Source organism: Mastomys coucha, unplaced genomic scaffold (assembly GCF_008632895.1).
Source record: "Mastomys coucha isolate ucsf_1 unplaced genomic scaffold, UCSF_Mcou_1 pScaffold21, whole genome shotgun sequence".
NCBI lineage: Eukaryota > Metazoa > Chordata > Mammalia > Rodentia > Muridae > Mastomys > Mastomys coucha.
In genome coordinates this window covers 55,664,649-55,690,338 of record NW_022196904.1, presented here as the reverse complement: position 1 = coordinate 55,690,338, position 25,690 = coordinate 55,664,649, and the positions used below count along the sequence as shown (strand labels likewise).

The 25,690-nt window shown below is 43.8% G+C and overlaps 1 protein-coding gene across 13 annotated transcripts in view; it reads left to right on the top strand.

Annotated features, from left to right (window-relative positions):
* The window catches only part of Tjp1 (tight junction protein 1), a 358,112-nt gene that overhangs the window by 123,061 nt on the left and 209,361 nt on the right, over positions 1 to 25,690 (top strand). For all 13 annotated transcript variants that reach the window (XM_031386893.1, XM_031386891.1, XM_031386890.1 and 10 more), the window contains one exon: positions 10,378 to 10,510. In XM_031386893.1, the coding sequence (XP_031242753.1) occupies positions 10,378 to 10,510 (133 nt within the window). The remainder of the gene's footprint in view (positions 1 to 10,377; positions 10,511 to 25,690) is intronic.

Genomic DNA, 25,690 nt, shown 5'->3' with positions numbered 1-25,690 from the left:
AGCCTCCACATAATGGAGGATGGTAAGAGCTGTCGTTTAAGTCACTCCCTGTAGACCCAGTGGAGATGCTTCCCAAGTGTCCTGTCATTTCATTTAGCCACCTCTGTGAGGTAGGTTCCGGTTTTTTTTTTTCTTCCATTTTACAAACAAAGTCATTTACTTGCCTAGACACAACTTTCATGCTGGTTGACCAGGAAGAATACAGTCCTGGGTACGGGGGTTGTGGGGGGAGGGAGCAGGAGAGAATGGCTGAGACTAGATGCAAAGGAACCAGGAAGTGCCTTGTAGAGGTCTTTTCCCAGCTCTGGTTCACAGTGCACCCTTGGGTTGCCAAGGTTTTCCTGCAGAACTGACCCTGTGGCAGAGTACAACCAATCATTGTGCTCTTTCCTGGGGAAGCCCACCTCTTCTGCTCCCAGCTTTCTCCTCGGTTGCCTGTAGTTCTTTGAGTAGGATTGAGCCCTTGAGGGGCTTTTCCCTGTCAAATTTGGCACGTCCATTGGTGTTGCCTTTGCTCTGCTCACATTTGGGCGGTCGCATTGGTGAGACTTCATTGTGTAGCTTTTGATATGACAGTCTCACAGCAAACTCTCTTGTGTCCTCTGGCCCTCTCTGCCTTTCTGGTACAATGCTCCCTAGGCCTTAAGTGCAGCGGTATTTTGCAGATATCTCCATTGGGGCTTGGCTCTACAAGTCCACATTCGGATTGATCATGGTTTTCTGAAGTGGTTTCTGTCTATTGAAAAGAGAAATGTCTTCGATAGGGTGTGTGTATAAAGACTACACTTATCTGTGGACATAAGGACAGATATGTTTGGATTATTGTTAGGGGATTATTCTGGTTTAGTAAATTAGCAGTTGTAGATTCTCCTCCAGTAACCACGCCTTCACTATCGCTGTGTAGTTAGCTCAGTTTCCACTACCAGGCACGGCTTCTCGGTTGTTGAGTGGGCCTTAAGTACAGTTAAAGAGCTGCTGGTTACCACCAAGGTGTGCCTGCCACTCCAGCACCCGGAGGGTTCTTGTGTTATGCAGGTCACTGATGCGGTTCAAGGGCATCTTAGCTGGGTAGGACCGTCGGTTGCTTCCCTTTGGCAGCTTGCGTGGTGCCCTCTGGTACTACGATCGTTAGGGAGGGGACTTTCAGATCAGTTCAAGCTCAGGGGTCTCTGAGCCATGACTGAAGGGCATTGTCTCTTCAGCAATAGGGCCTTTCACACAGTTTTTAAATAAGCAAATTATGGACATGGTCCTTTTCATAAATGGAATGAATAGCCAGTTATTATTAATCCTTTACATAAATGAATTATTGGGGCTTCTCTATCTGATAACTATAAACTACAAAGAAAGTTTACTATCTTTAAAAAACATTTTAATGACATCTATTTATTCATGTGTGTGATTGTGAGCGTGTGTGTGTGTGTGTGTGTGTGTGTGTGTGTAGCACATGCGTGTGTGTAGCATGGCACCTCTGTGGAAGTCAGAGCATAGTTTGCAGAAGCCAGTTCTTTCATCCCACCAGGGTTCCCGGGACTGAACTTAGGTATGTCCACTTGGGCTTTGCTGGCTTAGCCATCTTATCAGTCCTTTACTACCTTAGTGAAATGTCCTCGTAAGGATTAGTGCCCTGTACAAGCCAGCTGCTGCATAGCCTTCAGTACCGCAAGCCTCCTGTTCCCACACCTTTGCTCAGAATTCCCCTTCACAGCAAACCATACTGCACTGCCATTCATTAGCATTGCCTTGAGTCTGCTGTGGCTGTTGGTTGCTCCTGGTTTATTGACTTTACTATTTTATGTGCATGAGCATATTGCCTGCATGTATGTATGTGTACTGTATGTGTACATTGTAACTGTGGAATGGAAGTCACAGAAGGGCCTGGGATCCTCTGGAACTGGAGTTGTAGATGGTTGTAAACCACCAAGTAGGTGCTAGCAACCCAACCCTGATCCTCTTGCCAGAAGAGCAAATGCTCTTAACTATGGAGACAGCTCTTCAGCCTCTAAATTAGTATCTTGTGGAGTGATTAGTGATAAGCTTTGTGAACAATTTTCTTCTTATGTAACTGCTTCATTTTACCATCTTATTTATTTAATTGGCCCAGTTCTTCATTGTTACTAAATTCTCTTACACTGGAAACCGGAAAAGGGGTGAGGCAGAGAGGCTTGGAAGTTGTTTGTACTGTGTGGGGTGTGGTCAGAGATGACAGTGAACAAAACTTCTAATTCGAACACATGTTGAATGAAGGCCAGAGGCTCCTGGACACATTTGGCCTCCAGGGTGGGGAGCAAAAAGACATTCCAGCTGAGGGAAGGGCCTGGGAGAGGGAGAGGCAGTGCCTGGTGTCAAGGAGCTCCGTTGCACCGCTGTGTGTCTTAAAAGAGTGATAGTTAAGTTTCCTGGGGGACTTCACTGGCCCATGTCAGAAATTTCCAGGACTGGATTTGGACAGCAGCCAACAGACAGCCGAGGGGTTGCGGCTTCAGGTGTGACAAGATTGATAGGGCCAGATTGGTGTTTACTTTTCCCTGGTGGCCTCAGCCAGGAGATTGCACACACAAGGAACTAGAAGGCAATGGTAAACAATTTACTCAGTTGGTAATAACATCTGGGCAGGAGCCAGCAAGTCCTCACATGAGAGCCTTCTCTAGGAAGCAGACTGAAGTACCCTTCAAGGCCAGCAGGGGGAGTATGCGTGCTTTCCCTCCTGGTAGCTAAGCTAGTGGAGCCTCCAGTATAGACCACACCTAACCTATCAAGGTCAGTAAACACAGCCAATAGAAGCCGGGTTCCAGGAGCCAGGAATAGGGGGCTACATTGGAAACAGGGAGTCAAACGCGAGAAGTCTGGGGTCTTGTCTTGTGGACACATTAGCTATGTCCAAAAGGAAAATGTGGATCCATAAGAAGATTAGAGGAGCGTGAAGAGAGAGACCTCACCTCCACACGCACTACACTCAGCTCTCTCACTCTATAGTCCAGACTGGCTTGGAACTCACTATACAGAGCAGTCCCCCTGTCTCAGTCTTCCATGCTGGAGTTATAGGTGTGAACCACCAAACCCCACTGGAAACTGAGATTTTGAAGGATTTAAACGGCTTCCCAGAGTCACACAGCTACTCCGGAAGATGTCAAGGATCTGACCTTAGTGTCGTTCTGCCCTCGAGTTACTCATGTCTGTAATTCCAGCAGAGTCCAGCTGCTCTGCTTTTCTTGAGTCTGGTGTGTGTAGTACTCCTACTGAGACAACACTCTTAATTTTATAACGAATGAAATTTAGGACTTGGGAAAGAACAGCTTTCTTGTAAGTTAGTCATTAGTTTCTCCTTAATTTAAGGTAAGTTATATAAGTTGCTTAGATCTGTGCTTTCCTGTCAACAAAAAGCGTTCCTTTGAGGATTTCTGGAACTGTCCTCGAGCATCTGAATTATTCAGTTGGGCTCCATAATACTGGGGTCAGAGAAAGGAGGCATACCTTGGGGAGGAAGGAGGGAGGCACAAGGTGTGTGCGTTAGGGGAGGAGAGATTGATTTTAGATTGAGTTTATTTCATATCAAGTGAAACTGTGTTTGTTTGTTTGTACTTACATGGGTCTTGTCTTAGGGTTTCATTGCTGTGAAGAGATACCATGACCACAGCAACTCTTTAAATTTATTTATTTATTTTTACACTCCATATTTTATTCCCCCACCCCCCTCACCCCCATCCCTGTCCACCCTCCAACTGCTCAACATCCCATACCTCCTCCCTACCTCCCTGTCTCCATGTGGATGTTCCCACCCCCCACTCCACCTGACTTCTAAACTCCCTGGGGCCTCCAGTCTTTCGGGGCTTAGGTACATCGTCTCTGAATGAACACAGGCCCTGCAGTCCTCTGCTGTATGTGTGTTGGGGGCCTCAAATCACCTGGTGTATGCTGCCTGGTTGGTGGTCCAGTGTTTGACAGATCTCGGGGGTCCAGATTAATTGAGACTACTGGTCCTGGGAAGGAGAAGAAAGCAACCTCACAGCAACTCTTATAAAGGAAAACATTTAATTGGGGCTGGCTTACAGTTTCAGAGCCCATTGTTGTCATGGTGGGAAGCATGGTGGCCTGCAGGCAGACATGGTGCTGGAGAAGGAGCTGAGAGTTCTATCTCTTGATCTGAAGGCAGCAGAACATGAATCCCACACCTCCTCCCACAAGGCCACACCTCCTAATAGTGCCACTCCTTATGAGCCTATGGGGGCCATTCATTTTCTTTCAAACCACCAAAAGCTTTCTCATTAGAATTGTTGGCAGCCAAACTAACCACATGCACATCACTCTGTAGGGCCATCATCGATGCACAAAGAAAATGAGGAAGAAAAGAGAAGCAGTATTTTACCTGTGCTGGAAGTACATGATCATTTTGCTGTGGCCTGGAGTTAACATTTTCAGTTACTACCTGGGTCACCATTCATTTTTATTCCCCACCAAAGAGGGAGGAGTTTATGCCAAATCTCCTGCCTTTTAGCAACTGTGTCTAACCTTCAGAGACCTGGTTACAGCATTTAAGTTAATGGTCCTCCTGAACAAGTACCTGCTTAGACTCAGACAAAAATGCTATGTTCTTGGGAGTCTCTGGCCAAGGTGAGGCCTGAGCCGATGACCACTGGATATATAATGCAAATATTTAATAGATGAATGATTATATTTAGGATTTTTTTTGTTTTGCCCTCTCCTTATACTCTATTGCACGCTAGCCACTTATAACTGGATATAAATTCATGGCAAGCATTAAGTTTGGGGAAAAGAGAAACTTGTATGGCTTTGAGATGTCAAAAGAGTTTGAGAAAAATTATAAATTTCTTTACCCAAAAAGGTGGTATTATATTTATATTAATTTCCTAAAATGTAGTTAGCCCATGCAACTAGTCGACAAGAAATAAAAAGAAAAGTTGGGTTGTAGATTTTTTATTAATACCTTATTAATTCTTTTTAAATTTAAGCTAAACTTATTCCAAATTAGGATATTAAATTAAAATTGTACATATTTATGGGGTTTCATGTAATGCTCAGTACGCAGATACATTACAGAGTATTAAATCAGGATAAACCTGTATACACACATCTCCTCCCAAATTTATTTCTTTATGATAAACAATATTCAATATTCTAACTGAAATATAAAATATATTGTTTTCTTTGATAGGGTTTCTTAAAGGTTTTCTACTTCTAAATCCTTTGTTTACCAAGACAATTTCAAATGACCCTAGCTATATAGACATTTCAGAAATTGTTGCAAACTTTATCATAATCCCAAGCCAAAATTCATTTTTTCCCTAAAACTCAAATCAGCAATTCAAAGAAAAATTTTTGTCTATGTATGTATGTATGTATGTATGTATGTATGTATTTTTGAGACAGGGTTTCTCTACATACTCCTGGAACTCACTATCTAGACCAGGCTGGCCTAGAACTCATAGAAATCTGCCTGCCTCTGCTTTTCAAGTGCTGAGACTAAAAGCATGCACCACTACACTGGGCCATAGAGCAATTTTTAAAACCAAACATTCTAACCCAGCAAAATCCAAAGATATGCAAATTTGATACTTACATGTTAAAGACTGACAGCAGGAAAATAGTCTGTTTTCTCTATAGAAACATCCATCGTCTTTCTGTAAGAGCAGAAAAATGTATCTCCAGTAAAAAGTGCATTGAGTCCTGTGTCGCCATCTTGAATCTGAGATGGTGTCACTGGCAGCACTCACCAGTGTTCCCTGGCATCCTGGCACAAGCTATCAAAGTTTGTATGCTGTGTGTTCAGAACTAACACTGTAGTGAAGTCACAATACACCCCAGGCGAGTGCTGTCTGTGATATTACGTTTGATTTTGGCTCTTGCCAAAACAGAAACTTTTCATTGTTGCCAAAAATTTCCATGACCACGTAACGTTCAGATATGCCAAATTTTCCTATGCCCATGAGGTGGATGACCTCATGTGGGGTTTTGATCCACAGTTCAAGGAGCTGTAATCTGTAGTCACTGCACACAATTGCCCATTCTTTAAATTAGAATATTTTCTCTTTTTGCTGCTGGGGTTTTGAGGTTCCTCGTATCTGCTGGACGGCAGCTCTTTTCTCCCCCCTGTAGGCTGCCTCTCTGCTGTTGCTTGTTCCCCGTCCAGAAGTTGTTTGGTTTGATGTAATCCCACTTGTTTGTTTTTGGGTCTGTTTCCTGTGCTTTTGATGTCTTGTCCAAGAAAGGCTTTGCCCACCCTCAGTGTCCTGAAATGTTTCCCTGTGAGTCAAGCCCTTCATTGTTCTGTGGAGAAGAGAAGACGATGGAGCTCCGAGGTGTGCTTCTTTACCTGTTGAGAATCCCGAGCATGACATCATCGGATTTGTACTTTGGAAACTAAACCGGAAGGAGGATTTACAGGAAATTCATCAAAATTTTAAACGTTCATTAAAATCAAATTAACGACAGCCTGAATAAACAGTAAAGAATGTCCTCTGTGAACTAGCATTCTGAGGATTCTGATATGTGCTTAGTAAGCGAGATGCTGTACCAAGAGAAAAGGCTTGTAGAGCCACTGTCCAGGGCACAGCTGTGTGTTTGGCTTGAGGGCGAACCCAGGGATGGAGTGGAGAAAGAACTGGGAGCACACTTAGTGTGATGTCGGTGGTCTCTTTCCCTTCTCAGTGATAGCAGCTGCCAGACATGCTTCCTTACTCCCTAAAGCAGTCTCTGCTTGCTGGGCCACAGATGAAGCTGTCTCTACAGGATCTGCCAAGTTTCTTGACCCAAAAATGTTTTCCCACAAACCTCCCAGCAGCAAGTCCTGCGTCTCTGTTAGTCACTGAGGGCAGGCACAATGAATACTGTAGCTGGAAAGGACAGCCCAGTAGAAATAGAAGTAACCCAGGACTCCCGGGATTAGCAGGTCCCTGAGGAGAGAAAAGACAGTGGAGAAAGAGGGGAAAGGAACATTGCGATAATGACAATGACGTCTGGGCGCTTTTGCTTGTCAGTAGAAAAGGGGATGGCCAGACGGGCCAAACAAATGCTGGAGGAGTAAGCTAGAGAGAGCAGAATAAGGCTCTGGCGATAGGAAGCCTGCCAGCTGGTCAGAGCTGGTAGAGCTCAGGGTGGTGTGGGAGTACTAAGAAGGGAGTGAGGAGGCGTAAGGCCAATTATTGCAGAGGAGCACGTGAGGATGCTAGTTGGGCCTGCTCATGGGAGAGAAGGTAAGTTCAACTATAGAGTCAGACTTCGAAACCCTGGATTCCATATGCACAGGTTCCACCCGCTGTGGGTAAGAATATGTCAATACTATCTTGTATTTATTCCCCAGAGGGCAGTATTACAATTGCTTGTGTGACATGTGCATTGTATCAGGTGTTATAAATGATCTAGAATGATTTCAGCTCTATGGAAAATGCACATAACTTATGTACGAATATTTCGCCATTTTCTAGAATTGATTTTAGAATGTCTGTCGGGAATCCAGCATATGTGAGTATGTTCATGCATGAGTGTTTACAGTTAGCCAGCTAGTGTTAGAATCACCCTTATGTCACTTTAAACTATTACTACTTGGAAACAGAATGAAGTCCCAAGGAAGGTGGGATCAGAGAAAACCCAGTCACACTAATCAAGCAGAAAAATAAGGAAGGAAATATTTACATGAAAATCTATAAGACGACAGGAATAAGTAGATCAGTATCCATCTCAGGTCAAATGGACTCCTACCATCTTGGTAGACACTCTAATTTCATGTCAGGAGTTAGAGATACAATAGAAGAGATATGAAAGGATATTTGGGAAGATTGAAAATATAGGTATGCAAAAACATAGAAAAAGGTAAAGATTAGACACAGATGGGAGAAATTGTCATAAAAATAGCATTAAAGTAAAAGGTGTCATTGGCATAGAGACTTTATAGAGACTAAATCTCTAAGATACGAGTCTCAGATAAAAGGCAATAAAAGCATTTGAAATATGTAAAACAAAAGCTGGCAGATACATAAAGATCAACTGAAAAGGCTGTATTTATGGTGGGATTTTTTTTTTTTTTTTTGAAACGGGGTTTCTCTGTATTGCCCAGGGTGTCCTGGAACTCACTCTGTAGACCAGGCTGGCCTCAAACCCAGAAATTCTCCTGCCTCTGCCTCCTAACTACATGGTGGCTCATAACATCTATAATGGGATCCGATGCCCTCTTCTGCTGTGTCTGAAGATAATGACAGTGTATTCATATACATAAAATAAATAAACCTTTAAAAAAAATAGCCAGGCAGTAGTGGCGCATGCCTTTAATCCCAGCACTTGGCAAATTTTGCAACAGATCTTATAACAGAAGTCAGTAGTTCAGCATGCAAAATGACAAGGACCATAGAGAAGTTGGGCTTTAAGCCAATAGAGTGATGGAGTTGCTGTGTTCCTTAAAGATCCTGAGTGGGTGCTCCCCGGCACCACTGATGGATACACAGATTAGTAAGGTCTTTAGATAGCTGTGCCTGTTACAGTTAGAGAACACCCACCCTGCACTTGCATTACCCTCTGAGGACTCTTTCTTTGATAAAGGTTGCATTTGTGTGCAAATGTCAGAGATACGCAGTCTTAGCATAGGACACATTTGGAAACTGAATTCCCATCAATAGGGGAGTGATTTAATAAATAATGTTACGTCTACATAGGAAATACTATTTAGTCCTTAAAATCAGAGAAATGGTTTTCTTTGACTTATTATGGGAGTATTTTCAAAGTCTGTTGAGTGAAAAAATATGGTACAGAAAAAAAAAACACAATTTGGTTACCTTACTAATAAATTCTAAAAAGACATAACACACAGCCAGGCATGGTGGCATCCACCTTTAATCCCAGCACTGGGGAAGCAGAGGCAGGCATAGTTCTGTGGGTTCGAGGCCAGCCTGATCTACAAAGCAAGTTCTAAATTCAAACACACACATACACACAAGAAAGAGAGAGAGAGAAAGACAGAGGGGGGGGGAGAGAGAGAGACAGAGACAGAGACAGAGAGACAGAGAGAGACAGAGAGAAGAAAGAAGGAAAGGAAGGAAGGAAGGAAGAAAAAACAAAGGAAGAAGGAAGGAAGGATACAAAAACTAATGAATATATACCTTGCTTGGGAGATTGTGTGAAGAACTGGTGATCACAGTGTGTTTAAAAGAGAGATGGAGTTTGCTACAAGGGGAAAGGGGACAGTTAACACTTTCCATCCTCAATTTGTTCTGTACTTTCCACATATTATATCTATATATGTACATTCCTTTCATTCTACATTGCAGGTGTTCTTGGCTGTTTTAGTACTTACTGTCTTACTAATAAAGAAAGCGTCTGGTAATGTTAGCATCGGCATCAGACAGGATGCTGCATGCCTGTAAAACCAGCACAGAGGAAGATGCTCAGGCAGGAGGAGCTTGAGTTCCGGGCCAGACTAGGCTGTATAGCAAAACCCTATCTCCCTACCCCAAATTAAAACTGTTTGAAGATTGGTTGTCACTCCAACCTGTGCGTCTTTTAAAGAGAGATACATTGAGGATGCACCCTTTCAGACAGCATTTGCAGCATAAAAACATATGTGTGTCACAAAGGTTAATGTGTGAATTTGGACTGTGTTGCAGTAGGAGATGCCATCATAAAATAAGCAAAGTGGCTTTCATAACCCATTCTCAGACAGTCCCATTGCTTTGTCTGGCTTACAGCCTCCGTCAGACAGCAGTGAGCTATTTCCCTGCAGGTGCTAGGCAACTTCTCTAGCCCATTACCTCATCTACTGCCAGCAGAGACTCAGTGCCTGGCAGTTCTGGGTTTGACAGAAGAACATAGGTCCTAGGATGAATTCTGTGGACACTTGGTTTTATATGTATATATATATATATTTTTTTTTTGCTGTTTTTTTAAAATCTGTTTCTCTAACCCCATGATCAGCTGAATTAAGTAGTGACTTTCATGTTTACTTGTAAGGTATGATTAAATAAATCTTGTTCATGCTTAACAAAAGCCTGCTAAGCGTTATCTGTGTGTGTGCACAGTGACGGCTGACTTGTCCCAGATGTGCCAGGCACTGGTCTAAGTGCTCCATAAATCACCGCCCAGAGGGGAGCAGTGGCCTGCGAGTTCCCCAGGAAGCATCAGCCTGCATCGAACTGGTTCTCTCACCAAAGGGTGGCTATAGAGTCAACTTTTCCTGAATCTTAATTCTGAAATATTTGAACTCTGTCAAGGAAATTTCTAAACTAGTTAGCTGCTAAGAAACATTCAGAAATAGTATTTGATAGGATGTGAATCTTGGAAAGAAAAAAAAAGTGGCATTTCCATAGCAACCTGCAAGTAGACTCCTGTTCACCTGTAAACCCGTCTCTTCAAGCATCTCCTCCTTTCTTTCAGGGTAACTCCATCCTCTGAAAACCCCAATGGTGCTACTTCCAATGTCAGCCAAGGAAAACCTTCTCTAAGACGAATTAAAGGGAGACTACATCGAAGCAAAAGCCTTGACAGTATCGACTTCTGTGAACTCACTGTAAGTGGACAACTGGCTATGCTTTTCTCATCCTTCAAAAAATATGAAAATTTTATTATTGTATTTTTCTTACAAGTGCAGCAAACTTGTTCTGTGTCGATTTTCTCTTTAAATGGTACACCTCCCAGGTCACCAATGAAAATGCTTTCCTAACCAGTACCAGTCTGATACCTTTAGAATAAATCATTCCTAATGAAGATTCCTCCACAAAGATGGAAGTCCTGAACATTCCAGAAAAATAAGTAAATAAGGGAGAGCCTGGGAGGGGAGATGGCTCAGTGGTTAGTGTGCTACCACACAAGCCTGAAGACCGGGCTTCAGATCCTAGAGCTCATGAAAGTGTTCCTTCATTTTAGCCTCAGGAGGACAGGCGATTGATCCCTAGAGCATGCAGACTAGTATGGCCAGCCACATCCGAGAGCTCTGGGCTTGATTTAGAGGCTCTGCATCATTGAATGAAGTTGAAGAGTGATTGAGGATGACTCTTGAGTAAACCCTGGCCCCACATGGGCATGCCCACCCACACAGATGTGCCCACACAAATGCAGAATACACATACACCCATCATACAAGTAGAAAGGGGAAAAAAATCAGGTAGACTGTTGATGTAAATTTCTGTGACAGTAGAGTTTATCTTCAATTAAATGATAATGTGAGCATCTGATTAACTCCAAACACCGCATTTCCTAATAGAGGCTTAGTTAACAGTGGCACCTTCTGTTTCAAGGGACCAGCACTGATGGTCATATTCCTTCCCAGGCACATGAAAAGCTTACACCTGATGAATTCCCATTGGTTTTGGAGGAACGCTGGCGATTTTAGGTTCCATCCGACTCAAAGTGATGCTGCAATGCCACAAAGGGAACTCTAGAATATTCTATGTCACAGGAATTGTTGGCAGGCTTGTGGATAGTTAGGAGTGTAGTAGTTCTCATCTCTGCCTCTTGAGTTCTGATCGGGAAAGTTCCCAATCACAGAGATAATACTGCTGATTATAATTCCATAAAACATAATCAAAATGGAATTAGAGTTTAGCCTGAGACACTGAACCCTGTATCTGGGGGGATATGGGATTTGTGTCTCTTTATCATTGATGGAAACAGGAGCTCTGTAAACATGAACACTGCACTTACTTTTTTTACTTTCAAAATTTTGTTTAGTTTTAGTAATTATTTTATTAAAATATTATTGTATTTATTTTACTTAAGACTGCTTGTGAACACCTTCTGTAACATGGACATAATAAGGCAAAATGAGGCTGGCTACAAAGCATTTATGAGTAACCAGAAATAGCTCCTGAGCCCTACCAGCAAGGGCGATTGTAGAAAGCCTAAGTGTGCTTTATTTAACCTGAAGAGCTTCGTGCTCGGGAGGGAAAGGTCACTTCTCTGAGAAACAGATCTGAGTTACTCACTGGTGTTTAAGAGTAGAAGTTGAGATGGTGCAGGCTCTTCGTGTGGTGTTGAGCATAATTCTGCTGGTGTGTGATGTTAGCTGATGCATCTGGTATACCATAAACTGTGTTTCCTTGCTGAAGCAACCACTCTGGCTGGGAAAGAGGCTGGTCGTTCTTAAATTGTGAAGGTGTCGGGGAGGGGGATTCCTGAGACTGTTCATCACTTCTCTGACATGTTTGGAAGCTGGTGTAGGTTGGATTGGGGTGGCTTGGGATGGTTCAGGATCTTGGTATATTTATATATCTATAATGAGATATCCTGGGATTTGGCCCCAAGTCTCATTTATGCTTCATAAAAATTTTTTACACAGATTTTGGGGGTGATCGTATTCAGTGTTGTAGAGAATTTATATTTTGGCTATAACTTGTCCTGCAAGTTCAAATTTGAGGTTTGCACCCTAGGACAGCATTTCTCACCCTAGGGGTTGCACACAACCCCTTTGGCAAACCTCTGTCCATTACAGTTCACACAGTAGCAAAATTACAGTTATGAAGTAGCAATGATAATAATGTTATGGTTGGGGGTCACCACAACACAAGGAACTGTATTAAAGGGTCGCAGCCTTAGGAAGGTTGAGAGCCACTGCCTTAGAACCTTATGTCAGGGCTCAGAAAGTTTCTAGTTCTCCTGTTGGGAATATTTCCCATAAATAGGGATGCATATTTAAACAGTCAGGAAAACCAGGTTCAAATACCGTTACCTTTTCCCTGCAACTACTAATGAGGTTTTAAATTGCTGATAATTTGCCTCCTGCCTCGATCCACCCATAATCTGGCTGATGATCAAGAGAGGAAGAAGACAGCCCCACCCAGAGTGACCCGCCTTCTGCAAGTGAATCTCCCTCTTCTGGAAAGTCTTTGCTGTGTGACTTCACCTTAGAGGTGGAATGTCAGCGCCTCCCGGAAGGGCAGGCACCGTAGCGCTGTTACAAAACCGGAAATGGCTGCTCAGAGAACAGTAGTCGCGTGTGTTCTTGGCTTTGCATATCTCCTTTTGCCCTGAAGGATGGTAGACTCTGGCCCATTTTGTTCCTTCTCTCTTTCATTTGTGGGAATATAGTTACAAAGTCTTGTGGCTGTAACCAATGGGAGTCTTTGAATTTATTTTCTTTCTTTCCATAGTCATAATGAGCCATGACATATTTATTTTACTCTTTGGACATGTGTATAGATTGTTACGTGTTTTATACAAAATTTGTCCCATTTGTAGAAAATCAGTGCATGTTTAAAAAAACAAGAGTTTAATAGATTGGCTACTTCCCCTTTGACTTGAAACTTAATACGATAATGTCTAAGTCCATAGAATCTTCTCGGGGCTAAAATAGAGTTGTCCCTGAACAACTTGCAAGCAGCTCAACAGGTTGGAGATTGTCTCTTTTAGGCTAGTCTGAGGCTCTTCTAGGCAGCTTGTCTTGTCTGAGAGTGTCTTTCAACAGCCTTTGTACCTTACATATGCTTGAGGAGGGAGGAGCTTAGTGAACCTGGTAAGTTTTAGAGACTTCCTGAATCTGTGGAGTTGTTTCTATCTAGAGAACTTGATGGAGTTTCTGTGGGATGGAATGTTGTAGCCCACTCTTAGCACATCCCGTATCTTACTAAACTTCCCTCCAAGGTGGAAGACTTTATTGCAGAGGAGGCTGCTGCCTGGCTAAAGGAAGGGTGTCTGGTAAAGACCTCTGAGAGTGTCCGCTGGATAGGAGCAGATAAGCCTTATTCAAGGAAATAGTTATAGGTGTCTCCTTATTAGTGTTCTAATTCACAAAAGCTAACAGTTTTGTCTTACTAGATACCATTTTTAAAATTCATATGAATACTAAATACATGGCTGACTATGCCTACTAATGAGGTTAAACAGAGGCGGGGTATGGTAGTGCATACCTTTAATTCAAGCAATCAGAGGGCAGAGGCTTTCTGAGTTCTAAGCTAGCCTGGTATATAGAACAGTCCAGGACAACCAGGGCTACACAAAGAAACCCAGTCTCAAAAATAAAGAGAGCAGACAAAAAAAAAAAATAGAAAGAAAAATTAGGTTCACAAGCTACCATATGTTTACATTTGACTTTCAACTTTTTCAAATCTGTCTAAGGAAGGATTAATCTTAACTCTGCTTGGAAAACACATCAAGTGTAGCTAGAAGGAGAGCCCCTATCACAGAAGCCTCAAGGTCCTGTTCCTGGCCCAAAAGCCTTGGGATCCAGCTGAGAGCTGGCCTTCTTCCCAGACTCTGATTGGTGCCATTTCAGTCCTGGGGAGAAGCAATTGTTTCAGCTTTCTCTGTGGGGATTAAATGGGACTGGCATTCTAGCTCACTCTGTAAACCCTGGGGCATAATTGATCATCGTCATGGTGTACTGAGGGGCCCGGACTCCACCCAGTCTTTCTGGTTCTTGACACTGTGTCCAGAGATACTTGGTAAAATCTTGCCAGGCCAGCCGGGAGCTGAACAAGTTTATTCTGTAGATGTCTTTTCCTAGAAGATCTGAACCTTCTTCAACATTTAACGTTACATGGTTCTTCCCCTCCAACCCCCTTGGGGATGCTAGAGTGATAAATAGCCCTCTTCTCTGTATATTTGGTTTCCTCTAAATCAGCCAACTGTGAGTCAGAAGTATCTGAAGAAACACTTGTGTCTGTACCAAATGTACTCTTACTTCTTTTCTCCCTCTCTCCCTCTCCCCCCTCTCTCTTTATTTCTCTCTCTTTTCTTTCTCTTTTCTTCTTTCTTTGAATTTTTTTGTTTTGTGATTGGGTCTTATATACAACCTTAGATGGCCTGTAACTTGCTTTGTATACTTTGATCTCAAACTCATAAAGATCCAAGTACTAGAATAAAAGGCATGTGCCACCACACCAAAAACCATACACTGTTTCTTGTCATTCTTACCCAAATATAGTAAACAGCTGTTTATATATCATTTAGACTCCACTAAGTAAGTTGTCTGGAGAGGATTTAAAGTATGTATAGAAGTATATGTGTATGATGTATGCTAATATCAGTTTTTAAGGGACTTGTGAATCCTTGGTTTCCTGCAACCATGCACACCTAGAACCAATATCCCATGGATGCAGGGGACGAGGGTAACAGAGTGGAGGGAGACAGTGTCTTAGGGTTTTATGGCATAAAGAGGCACCATGATCACAGCAACTCTTATAAAGGAATTGCCTTAATTTAGTTGGGGCTGACTGACTAACAGTTTCAGAGGTTCATGGCAGGAAACCCATAACTTTGCAGGCAGATACGGTGCTGATGAAGGAGCTGAGAGTTCTACATTTGGATTGGCAAGCAGCAGGAAGTGACTGAAACACACTTCCTCCAACAAGGCCCTACCTCTTAATAGTGCCACTCCCTATGGACCTATGAGGGTCATATTTTTTCAGACCACACAGTATGAAGAGTGAGGGTTTGCTTTTAGATTGCTTACATTCTCAGCTACTCCATTCTCTCTGGAGATGCTGCCTGTTCAGAGGGCCCAGGCTTCATTTTCACCTCTGTACCTTCTGCTCTCTCCCATTTTAAATATGTAAAGAATTTTAAAGGTGTGGGGGGGCAGTTTGCTTGAAATCTCACATCTCTTCTTGATAAGATTTCCTCCTTAAAAATCTAAACCGGGTCCCTGGGTAGTGGTGGTGCCCACCACTAATCCCAGCACTTGGGAGGCAGAGGCAGGCAGATTTCTGAGTTCAAGGCCAGCCTGGTCTACAAAGTGAGTTCCAGGACAGCCAGGGCTATACAGAGAAACCCTGTCTCAAAAAAAAAAAACAGAACAAAATAAAACAAAACAACAACAACAACAAAAATCTAACAGGGAACAGAGCCCATTGGATGACATTCATTCGATTTGTGAGGAAACTACTCAGGAGCATATACTTATGCCATTTGCTTCTTTTGTTAATGCAATCATATATTCCCCTCTTCATTTTTCTACCGACACACACAAAAAAAAATCATACACAATGTTTTCTGCATGGTAAACGAAAAGAACAATAGAATTAATCTGAGGTGGAGACGATGGAGATGGCGGCAGAGGATACCATGATGGAGATGTTGCTGGAAGTGTAATGTAAGTAGTGATGGTTATGCTGGCAACAATGGAGTGGTGGTGGAAACAAGCTGTAGACATGGGGTCATATGAGAGAATGTGGTGTGTACAAGGAAATGTAGTAGTGATAAGGGGAGAAGGGGCCATCTAGAGTGGAGGGGTAGAAGTTGTACTGTAGATGTAACTGGTAGTGTTGGTTCAGGTGGACAGCTATGGTGGTAGAGGAGACCAAAGCAGTGTTTGTATGTGTCCTGGCTGGTTTTGTGTGTCACCATGACACAAGCGAGAGTCATCATAGAGGAGGGAGCCTCACTCAGTTGAAGAAATGTCTCCATGAGATCCCAGTGAAAGGCGTTTTCTCAATTAGTGATCAATGGGGAAGGACCCAGCCTATGGTGGGTGGTGCCACCCCTGGGCTGGTGGTCCTTAGATTCTATAAGAAAACAGGGTGAGCAAGTCATGATGAGCAAACCAGTAAGCAGCACCACTCCACGACCTCTGCATCAGCTCCTGCCTCCAGGTTCCTGCCCTGTGTGAGTTCCTGTCCTGACTTCCTACCTTGGTGAATAGCAGTGTGGAAGTGCTTTATAGTCAACATGTTATTTTGTCGAAGCAATGAAAACCCTAACTAAGACAGTATGCTATTGCAGGGACAGAGCTGTTTGGTAGTAAAAGAATTGGAGGTAGATTGTCGTGGTGATGGTGGAGATGCAGGAGGAAGTGTTGATGAAGGTGAGGAGGAGTGTTGGATTGGTGGACAGGCTGAAAGTGGCAGGGGAGTGTCTTGGTGTGGGTGGGGATGGAAGAGGCAGTGGTGGGAATAGAATGGATGTGGAAATGGAGGCTGTCGATGGTGGGAGATGGGGAAGCACAATGGTGGTGCAGGGAAGGAGGTAGAAGCAGAAGTTCTGGATGTGGCAGAGATGGAGGCTGTAGAAGTGTTGGTAGAGAAGGTGGCGGAGGTGGCTTGCTTTGGTGATAGTAGCAGCAGTGGAAGGCTTTGGTAGAGGAAGTGGTGAAGGTGGATGCCAACCATGATGCTAAGAGTGCTGTGCTGAGCATGCGCTGTTGGCATGGGGGTAGAATGGCAGGGTGGAGGCAGCGATGGTGTTGGACATAGAGCACATTGCCATTGTTCATGGCCAAGATGAAGTCTTGGAACACTTTAGCAATGAAAGAGGTGGAGGTAGCAGAGGCGCGGGTACTGGGTGTTTTGCAATAGAAAAGGTGGAAGCGGTGGTGGTGGAGGCAGCATTGGTGGTGGCGGTGGATTGTATTGATTGTATAAGAGGTAGAAGTGATGGGAGAGTGATAGGTGGTGAAGGTGGTAAAGGGAGAGTACTACAGTGATGGGAGAGATGGTGGAGATGGAAGTGGTAGAGGCAGGAGAGGTAAGGTAGCATTTCCAGGGCTGGGGACAGGTGTAGTAGAGGTGCTCAGGGCAGCTTTTGTCCTCACAGTGGGACCAGGCTTCTCATGTTTTTAGATAGTGTGAACACCCTGCTTCCAAGTAGCAGAACACTGACTCAAGCCTTCCCAGTAATAAGGACACTGAGTATCTCGTGTTCTAGGTAGTCAGTGCTGGGTGTTTCAGGGCTAGTGGGTCATGCGCACTTTCTTACAGCACTTAGCACAGCTCTGTCCACTTACAAGCTATAGGAGGGCTTGACAGCTGTCTGGCCCTCACATTACAGAAAGGTCTCTTCCTGGTTCTCAATTCCCTTTCCAATCTCAGTGGCCATTTTCTGGACCAGCCTGTGTATCATTGACTGCTAGTGTATCATTTTGTTTACCCGGGTCCTTTGATCAAAAGAAAAGCCTGAAAATCTGTGGCTAATGCCTGCACTAATCTTTTGTTTTGTTTTATTTTGTTTGTTTTGAAGATTTATTAATCTCTTTTATGTGCGTCGGTGTGTTGTCTATATGTCTGTCTGTGTGAGGGTATCAGATCCCCTGGAACTGGAGTCATAGATAGTTGTGAGCTGCCATGTGAGTGCTAGAAATTGAACCCGGGTCCAAACTGCTGAGCCATCTCTCCAGCCCCCATCTGCCTGCAGTAATCTTTAAGGCTGGTAAATGCCAGTTAAGATGGGGACACGTGAATATTGCTTAGGTATGAGTGTCTTTGGCTGATGGAGCACTGGCCACTTGAGCCAAGCTAGCAAGTGTTTCCTCATCTAGCAGGGAGACTGGGGTAGGCAGTCCATGGTTGACATAACAGCTCTGTTGTGTTACGGAAGACCCAGGATCCCACAATCCCTTAGTTGTGTAGAACTTGGCTCTCATTCCTCTGATCTCAAGGTGGTTGTCAGATTAATGCCCTCGCGTTTTTTATTTTTAGCATGGAGGAGCAATGTAAAAAGGATAGGACAGTTTCTTCCAGTTAGACTTTACTCATCTTTTTAGATAAGAATCCCCCACCCTGGGGATGATTCCTTATCAACATGGCAGGATGGGCACCATGTTGTCATTTCCTGTCCTAAGTAAGGGTGTAGAAGTGCCAGATTTTAGTCGCAGAGGGCTGGTAGGGCTAACAGATTCCATGACTTAGGAAAAAGGAAACAGACATTTGTTGGTGACTGGTGGTGTCTGGGCTTCCTATGAATACAGCCCTTAAGGACCAGACCATAAAAGCTAAAACATAAGAGGTGTAAACTGTAATTGGTATCATGCCACTTTGTGACAGAGATGCATTTCTGAGGCCTTTGCAAATGTCCAGACCCATGTCATTGTGAGAATGACTCTCCCATAGGAGTCAGAAAGCATGAGCCAGCAGTGTTGACAGGTCTTAAATAGTATAGATAGATGGTTCACTCTGCCTGTCAGGTAGAAATTAAGATGTTCTTGATACTTTTAATCTGAAAACGCCTTATAATTTCAATCCTTCCCACAATATGTGGCTTTATTAAAATTATATATTGCACGAGTGAGTTTGAGATATATAATTAAAATTTGTGCAAAATATGACTAGATTGTGTTCAGTTTAAAAAGTCAAAAAAGTATGGATATACATTGGGGGAAGTATAGCCTGGTGACCCCAATACAAAGGGTCATGATGGCTGCAGTTGTCTTTCCCTTAGCTCTGTGAGCACGTCTGTCTGTGTGAACAGAGAGGTCCCATGTCCTCCTCATCCCTGGGTGTCCTTGTCATCCAAGCTTCAGTGTCTAATGTCTGTGTACACTTTCCTCCACAGACTCCAAGATTAATGGCATCAGTGGTGTCATAAAACTAGATTGCTTTGTACTAGCTGATGTAGTGTTAAGGGCTCGGAAGGGCTCACTCTGTGTAAATGTTTGTCTATCAAAGGAGGAGATGTAGCTAAATTATTAAATGGCTTTGTGGCAATAGGCTTCGAGGCACTGCGAGTGGAAAGAACAATCAGCTGTTTTCAAAATGACACCCGGGGAGGGGTCCCCATGCCACAGTGCCAGGTTGAAGCCAAAGGACAACTTGGAGAGGTCAGCTCCCTCCTTCCACCATGTGATTCTGGGATTGAAGTCTTGTCATCGGGCTTGGTGGCAAGCTCCATTTTCTGCTGAGCCATCTGGCCATCCTCGGCGATCATCTCTGCACTGCCCTTCCTGTCTTGACTGTCTGAAAGAACCCTTGCTGTGTCTGTACTCCTCAGCAGAAACACCCCAGGAGCTGGTGCGCTTCTCTGGGTGTCTAACGTCAGGTCAGGCAGCATGTGAACTCCTGCCTCCAGGTGGTTGCCACTGTGCTGGGCTGGTTGTTTTATGGCTGTTCCCTCTGTCCCCTTTAGTTCACTGTGCTTCCTCTTCTAACTGAAGACAATTTCGTAGAGAGATAGATAGTCTTAAAGCAGTGGCTCTCAACCTCCCTAATGCTGTGCCCCTTTAATACAGTTCCTCATGTTGTGGTGACCCCTAACCATAACATTATTTCACTGCTACTACATAACTGTAATTTCGCTACTGTTATGAATCGTAATGTAAATACACAGGATATCTGAGGTGACCCCCCCCCAAAGGGCCGTGACCCCCAGGTTGAGAACTGCTGCTCTAAGACCAGTGTTGTTCACCGGATTTCCACACTCAAGTTTCAGCCTCGGAGATACCTCTGCCTCAGTGAGCACCTCCTGATGTGGTTCCAAATTGTGACTGTGCCTCCATTTCTTTCTTCCTACTACCACTTGTGTGTGAAAGAAAAGATGCCCTCATCCATTTATCTTATCTTCATTTATGAGTATATACACACACATACACACACACACATATATAATTGAATTGATTAACTTTTATTTTGTGAATGTGTGTGAAGGTGTATATATTTGCCTGTGTGTGTGTGTGTGTGTGTGTGTGTGTGTGTGTGTGTATGAGAGAACAAGAGAGAGAGAGCATGTGTTCACCTGTGTGAGTGTGTGCATGTATACACCTGTGTGTGCTTGTATGTGTGAATGTGTGCACCTGTGTGAGCATGTGTGCATGTGTCCACACACTAGAGTGCATGTGCACTCAATGCCCTTACGTCCTTATTAATACTCATAACAGTTCTTTGCCTTGGGACCCCTTTCTAGCTCTCTTACCTTCCTGGTACAATGCGAGGAGTGAGGAATCTGACCCTCACTACTCTTGGATACTTTCATGTCACCCAGTCTACCTCTGTAACCAGTCACCCACCAGGGTCACTGACCTGCACTGCATGGGCACTGCATTTCATGCAGTTCATATGCCCTGCATGGCTTGGGAAGAGTATCCGACAGAAGTGTTTGTGCAGAGCGGTAGAATATGTTCGTGTTTTTCAGATAGAAGGGTCTGAAGTACTGAGGTCTGTGGAGCACTTTTTCTCTTGATTTTCCTCCTGGCCATGCACACGTTGAGTTTAACAAACAGGTTTGAATAATCACCATTTCAGAAGTTCGTCGGGAGACTATCAACTGATGATGCTGGGATACAAGTTTCTACCTTGTACAAATTCACACCCTAACAGGAGTACCACCTCAGCACACACACACACACACACACACACACACACACACACACACACACACACACACTACTATCACAGTGTGTGGTCATGCAGTGGACTTTCAAGTGTCAGCAGAACCTAGGACGTCTGGTCTTGGGGCATTTTGGTTTTGCCCATGGCTCTTTTTATGTGTGCTGAGCCCCGGGTGCGCTTATCTTACCAGTGCCCTCTACCCCCAAATCCTTGATCCTGCCCTTGGAACACCAGTGGGAATCACTTAATGGTGAGGAAGGCTTCAAAGTGCTCTAAAGCGATCACCGCATCACTGATTCACTAGATCACCAGATCACTGAATGATACCTAAATGGAAGGATTGAGTTCACATGAAAATCGACCAGCCCTTCATTGCTTTATGAGATTCCTGGAAGAAGTAACAGCAGACAAGCCTGAGAGAGACATAGGTGGCACATGGTTTAATATCTGGAGAAACAGAGTGACAGTTGCTGACACTTTATGTCTAAGTCTGGCTTTTGAATTCAGACCACCAAAAGAATAAAATCTTCATGATATGTTTGCAACCTTCAGATCTTGACCCGAGACAGTGGGCTTTGTTAAACAAAATAGCAGCCAATAGAGAGAATTCACAGGACTGAAACTATAACCCACAAGCATCACTGTTGACAAAATAACATTTATTTGTCTAAAAAAAAAGAATTGATCTGAGTGAAAATAAATTTTCAGAAAAATCTAGTAAGGGAGGAAAAAGGATCAAGAGCGATTTCATGCATTTTACAGAAAAGTAGATGAAAACTTACATTGGTTTTAGGAAATAATTATTTTTTCTGAGGGGTGACCTGGTTTGGTATGATTTTGATTCTTATATTTTTATCTGTAAACAACTGGGTGGGAAAAATACTCAGTGCTTCCCCAAACTCTGGTTAGAATAATCACTCAATAGAAATAGGATATTAAGATGTACAATACCTGTTTCCTAATTATTTCCAATTTTTACATATAAATATTTCTTTTATTTGTCTTTTTTGAAAGTCTCACTATGTAGCCCTGACAGTCCTGAAACTCTGTAGACCAGCTGGCCTCAAATTCACAGAGATCTGTGACTCTGACTGTAACTCTGCCTCCCAAGGGCTTGGATCAAAGGTGTGCACCACCACACCTGGCCCAAATGTTTCTTCTAAATGCCTAAGGATAAAAGAGTTTAGTGTTGCTTTGTATTCTTCATATGATTTTTAAAAGAAAAACATTTGGGTGGAGGGAGGGAGAGAGAGAGCCGTCCTGGGCATATGCTTGCCACAGCATGCATGCCAGGGCAAACATGTAGAAGTCAGAGGACAGCTTTTGAGAGTCAGTACTCTGCTTCCACACTGTGGGTTTCTGGGATAGAACCCAGATCATCAGCCTTGGCAGCAAGCACCTTCACCCAGTGAACCATCTTGTCTTACTGTGTGTTCAAAGAGGCCAGTACTTTATAACTTGCAAAATATTCAAGTGATTTCTCTAATAGTAACATAATTAAAGGACGGCTAAGTAGAATCATGCTTGGACAGCAATTTGTATGTCAACATCCTTCTTGTTAAGGGAGGTCTGCTCCTTCTAGCTTGCTCCCTCATGAACCCCACCCCTGCTTTTGGCTTCCACAGTTCCCCTAAGAACCAAGTTTCTAGGTTTTTCCTGTGTCTTATCATGGCTGGCAGCAATTTTTTTTTTCTATTGGACTTACCTGTAAAATGAGCTCCTTCAAGGCTGAGGCCAGAACGTCTTACTCGTCCCTGTCTCATTGTTTTGCCCACATAGATACTAAAAAGTGTTGACTGACCAAAAGGCAGAGTGTTCACTTAGGAAAATAACTTGAGAATCTTGCAGATGCTCACTCACGTGGCCCTTGGGGGCCCCTTGTCCTTGCTGGTTGGCCCTCCTTAGTCTCGGTTCATTAAGCAAGCATTTGACCTGAAATACTGGCTCTGTATTGGAAACTGGAAATGGTGCTGGAGTGTGACTGTCAACCCTGGGGGCAGGAACTAGCTGCATTCCTGGAGGGTAAAGGATCTACCAGGATTATCACTCTCATTAATTTCCAGCAAGAGAGGAGTTAGAGGGAGTTAACACTGTACAGAACAAGAAATCTGGCTATTTATGTAACTAGGAATTCCAGAGGCCAGTCTGATTGCAGTTTGCCAAATGACAACCAATTAGCAGCTGATTTTTATCCATTGTGGTCACTTTCTTCATTAAGCAGCTGCATTCACCCAAGGTATTCCTAAGACATCCTTACAGCCAGCCAGCCTCTCTAAGACTTTTTTTTTAAAAGAAGCACTTCTAATATGGAGGCTTTGAGGACTCCACTCTTCCGAGTAGAGCCCTCCGCTCCATCCTGTGGGCTTTCTGGCTTAGTTCTGTGGCTCAGAAGTTTGTGTCTGTCCTGGACCGGTGCCAGCATCTCATACCTGTTTAGAATTCCTTTTTCAACAGCAGCTGGTAGTGGGGAGTTCATTGATTCTGGTTTTAAGCTGGATTGCATTCATCAGAATTGAATAGCGCCTGTTTAGAAATTAGTTCTTAATTAAATGAGGAGGGAAATTAAGATCTCAAAGAGGAGGCAGCTGGGATGGCATTGTTCCACCTTGTATGACCTGAGTCTCTCAAAGAAGCAGGCCTTGGATGCCATAGTTTGAATTGTGAATGTCCTCTCAAAGGCTTTGTCCCTAGCCTGTGGCACTCTTAGCATGTAGTAGACCCTTTAGGACCTGGGGCTTAGAGAAAGTTAGGTCTTCAGGGAATGTGACCTTGAAGGTATATTTTACCCCCAGGCTCCTTTCTGTGTGTCTGTTTTTTTTAGCCTCCACAATGTAAAGAGGTTTCGCCAATCACTCTCTTGTGGTGTATTGTGCTGCCACAGGTTGGAAGTAACTGTAGACAGAAACCACGAGCCACAATAAGCCTTCTCTATTATTAAGCTGGTCTTCTCTGTTATTTTGTCACAGTGATCTGATAAGTACACTGGATTTCAATGGATCCTGTCCCTGTCTAGTGCTTAGATTCAGTTTGCTCACCTGTGCTGGAGACCAGCTTTCCCTCTCCATTTCTCCCGCCAGCGTGACTGTTCCAGCCCCTGCATGTAAATTAAGACACCAGCCTCGTAGCCAGAATGCCTGCCTTTGGATTGGTCACAGTCAAGCAGAGCATGAGCACATGTTGCATGTAACAGTGGAAGTGGTGTGAGGTACTTCAGGAGATAATGGAACACTCAGAGCTGCCCGGTATAGACAACATCACAAAAAAGGCGGCCTCGAAAGAGGATTGGAAGGTCACATGTGACTTTACTGGGACAAAAACTGCAGAGTTGCTTCTCGGGCTGGGGGAAAAGAGAAGAGAAGGAAGCCCGGGGATGGGGATGGGCACAGGGCTCCTGTTGGGTGTTCTGAGCTGTGGAGCCCTACAAAGATGCTCCGAGCTCGGGGTTGGGGGATGATGTGGGGGAGACAGGCAGCCCCCAGAGCCCCATCTTTCCCTCCAACCACAGTTGCTCAGCTTTTTCTCATCTGCTGGCTGCTGAGATGGTTTTGTGAACTTAGAAGGCTAATGGAAGAGCCACAGATAGATGTCAGAAGCAGGGGGCCCACTGAGGATGTACACAGAGAGCACAGGAAGAAGCTGGGGTGGAGAGTTTCTGGAAGGGAGAAAGTGATCCACAGAGACCTTGTCCTCAGAATAGAGCAGGACAGAGGCAGCGTGGGAGTAGCCGGCATCAGAGAAGGCCATCTGGGGAGGCTGAGAAGCATTTGGTTTTGATTTTTTTTTCTCGTAGAGAAGTTATCATTTTTTCCTTATAGTCACAGAACACAGAAGAGCTGATGCTGCTTCCGAATCTGCAAACTGAGGCCATTCACGTTGGACCGTCTTACATTTCTGACATCTGTACCTGACTGCCCCTAAAGGGGCCACTCTGGTGGCACGCAGCCTCCTGGTGCTATGCTTAGCATTGTGAGTGGAGAGTGTAGGCTATCTGGAGGTGACTGGTGGGGCTTGCTGAGGTAGCAGCTAGGCTGGAGAAGGTTAAAAATATAGACGTGAGGAAAATATCTTTGTGTTATAGAATGAGTTAACTTATAGAAATTCTTTGTTGAGTGATGTGGAACTGTTTGGCTGTGCAGAGGTGATCTTATTTATTGCTCAGTGAGCAGGGTCATTTGACTTCCACATTCATTATTGAACAGACTAAATTGTCCCTAAGAAGCATAACAAATAATGTAGTACAGTGGTGTACACACACACACACACACACACACACACACACACACACGAGAGAGAGAGAGACAGAGAGAGAGACAGAGAGACAGAGAGAGAGACAGAGAGACAGAGACAGACAAAGACAGACAGAGAAACTTTGAATATATATAGAAAGTATACAGTTGCATTCATCTTTGAAACATGTTTACCCCACTATTGGAACCAGGGCAGTTTAATTCATGTGGCTTCTAGTGTGAGAGTGAACCAGGGAAGCTTTAGGATACATTATTTTCCATCTGTAAACTTATCTCAGCAGCCAGCAGAACAGAGAAGGCAGGGTTGCTGTGGCTGGAGGGGAAGATGAGGTTCAGAAAGCTGCCTGCATCTGCCCATCATCCACCAAGCCTGGAACATCTTTGGGGTGCTGAGAATGGAACCCAAGGCCTTGCACAGGCTAAGCAAATGCTGTCACACTTAGCTATACATTCCTAATCTTTTTTTTTCTCTTT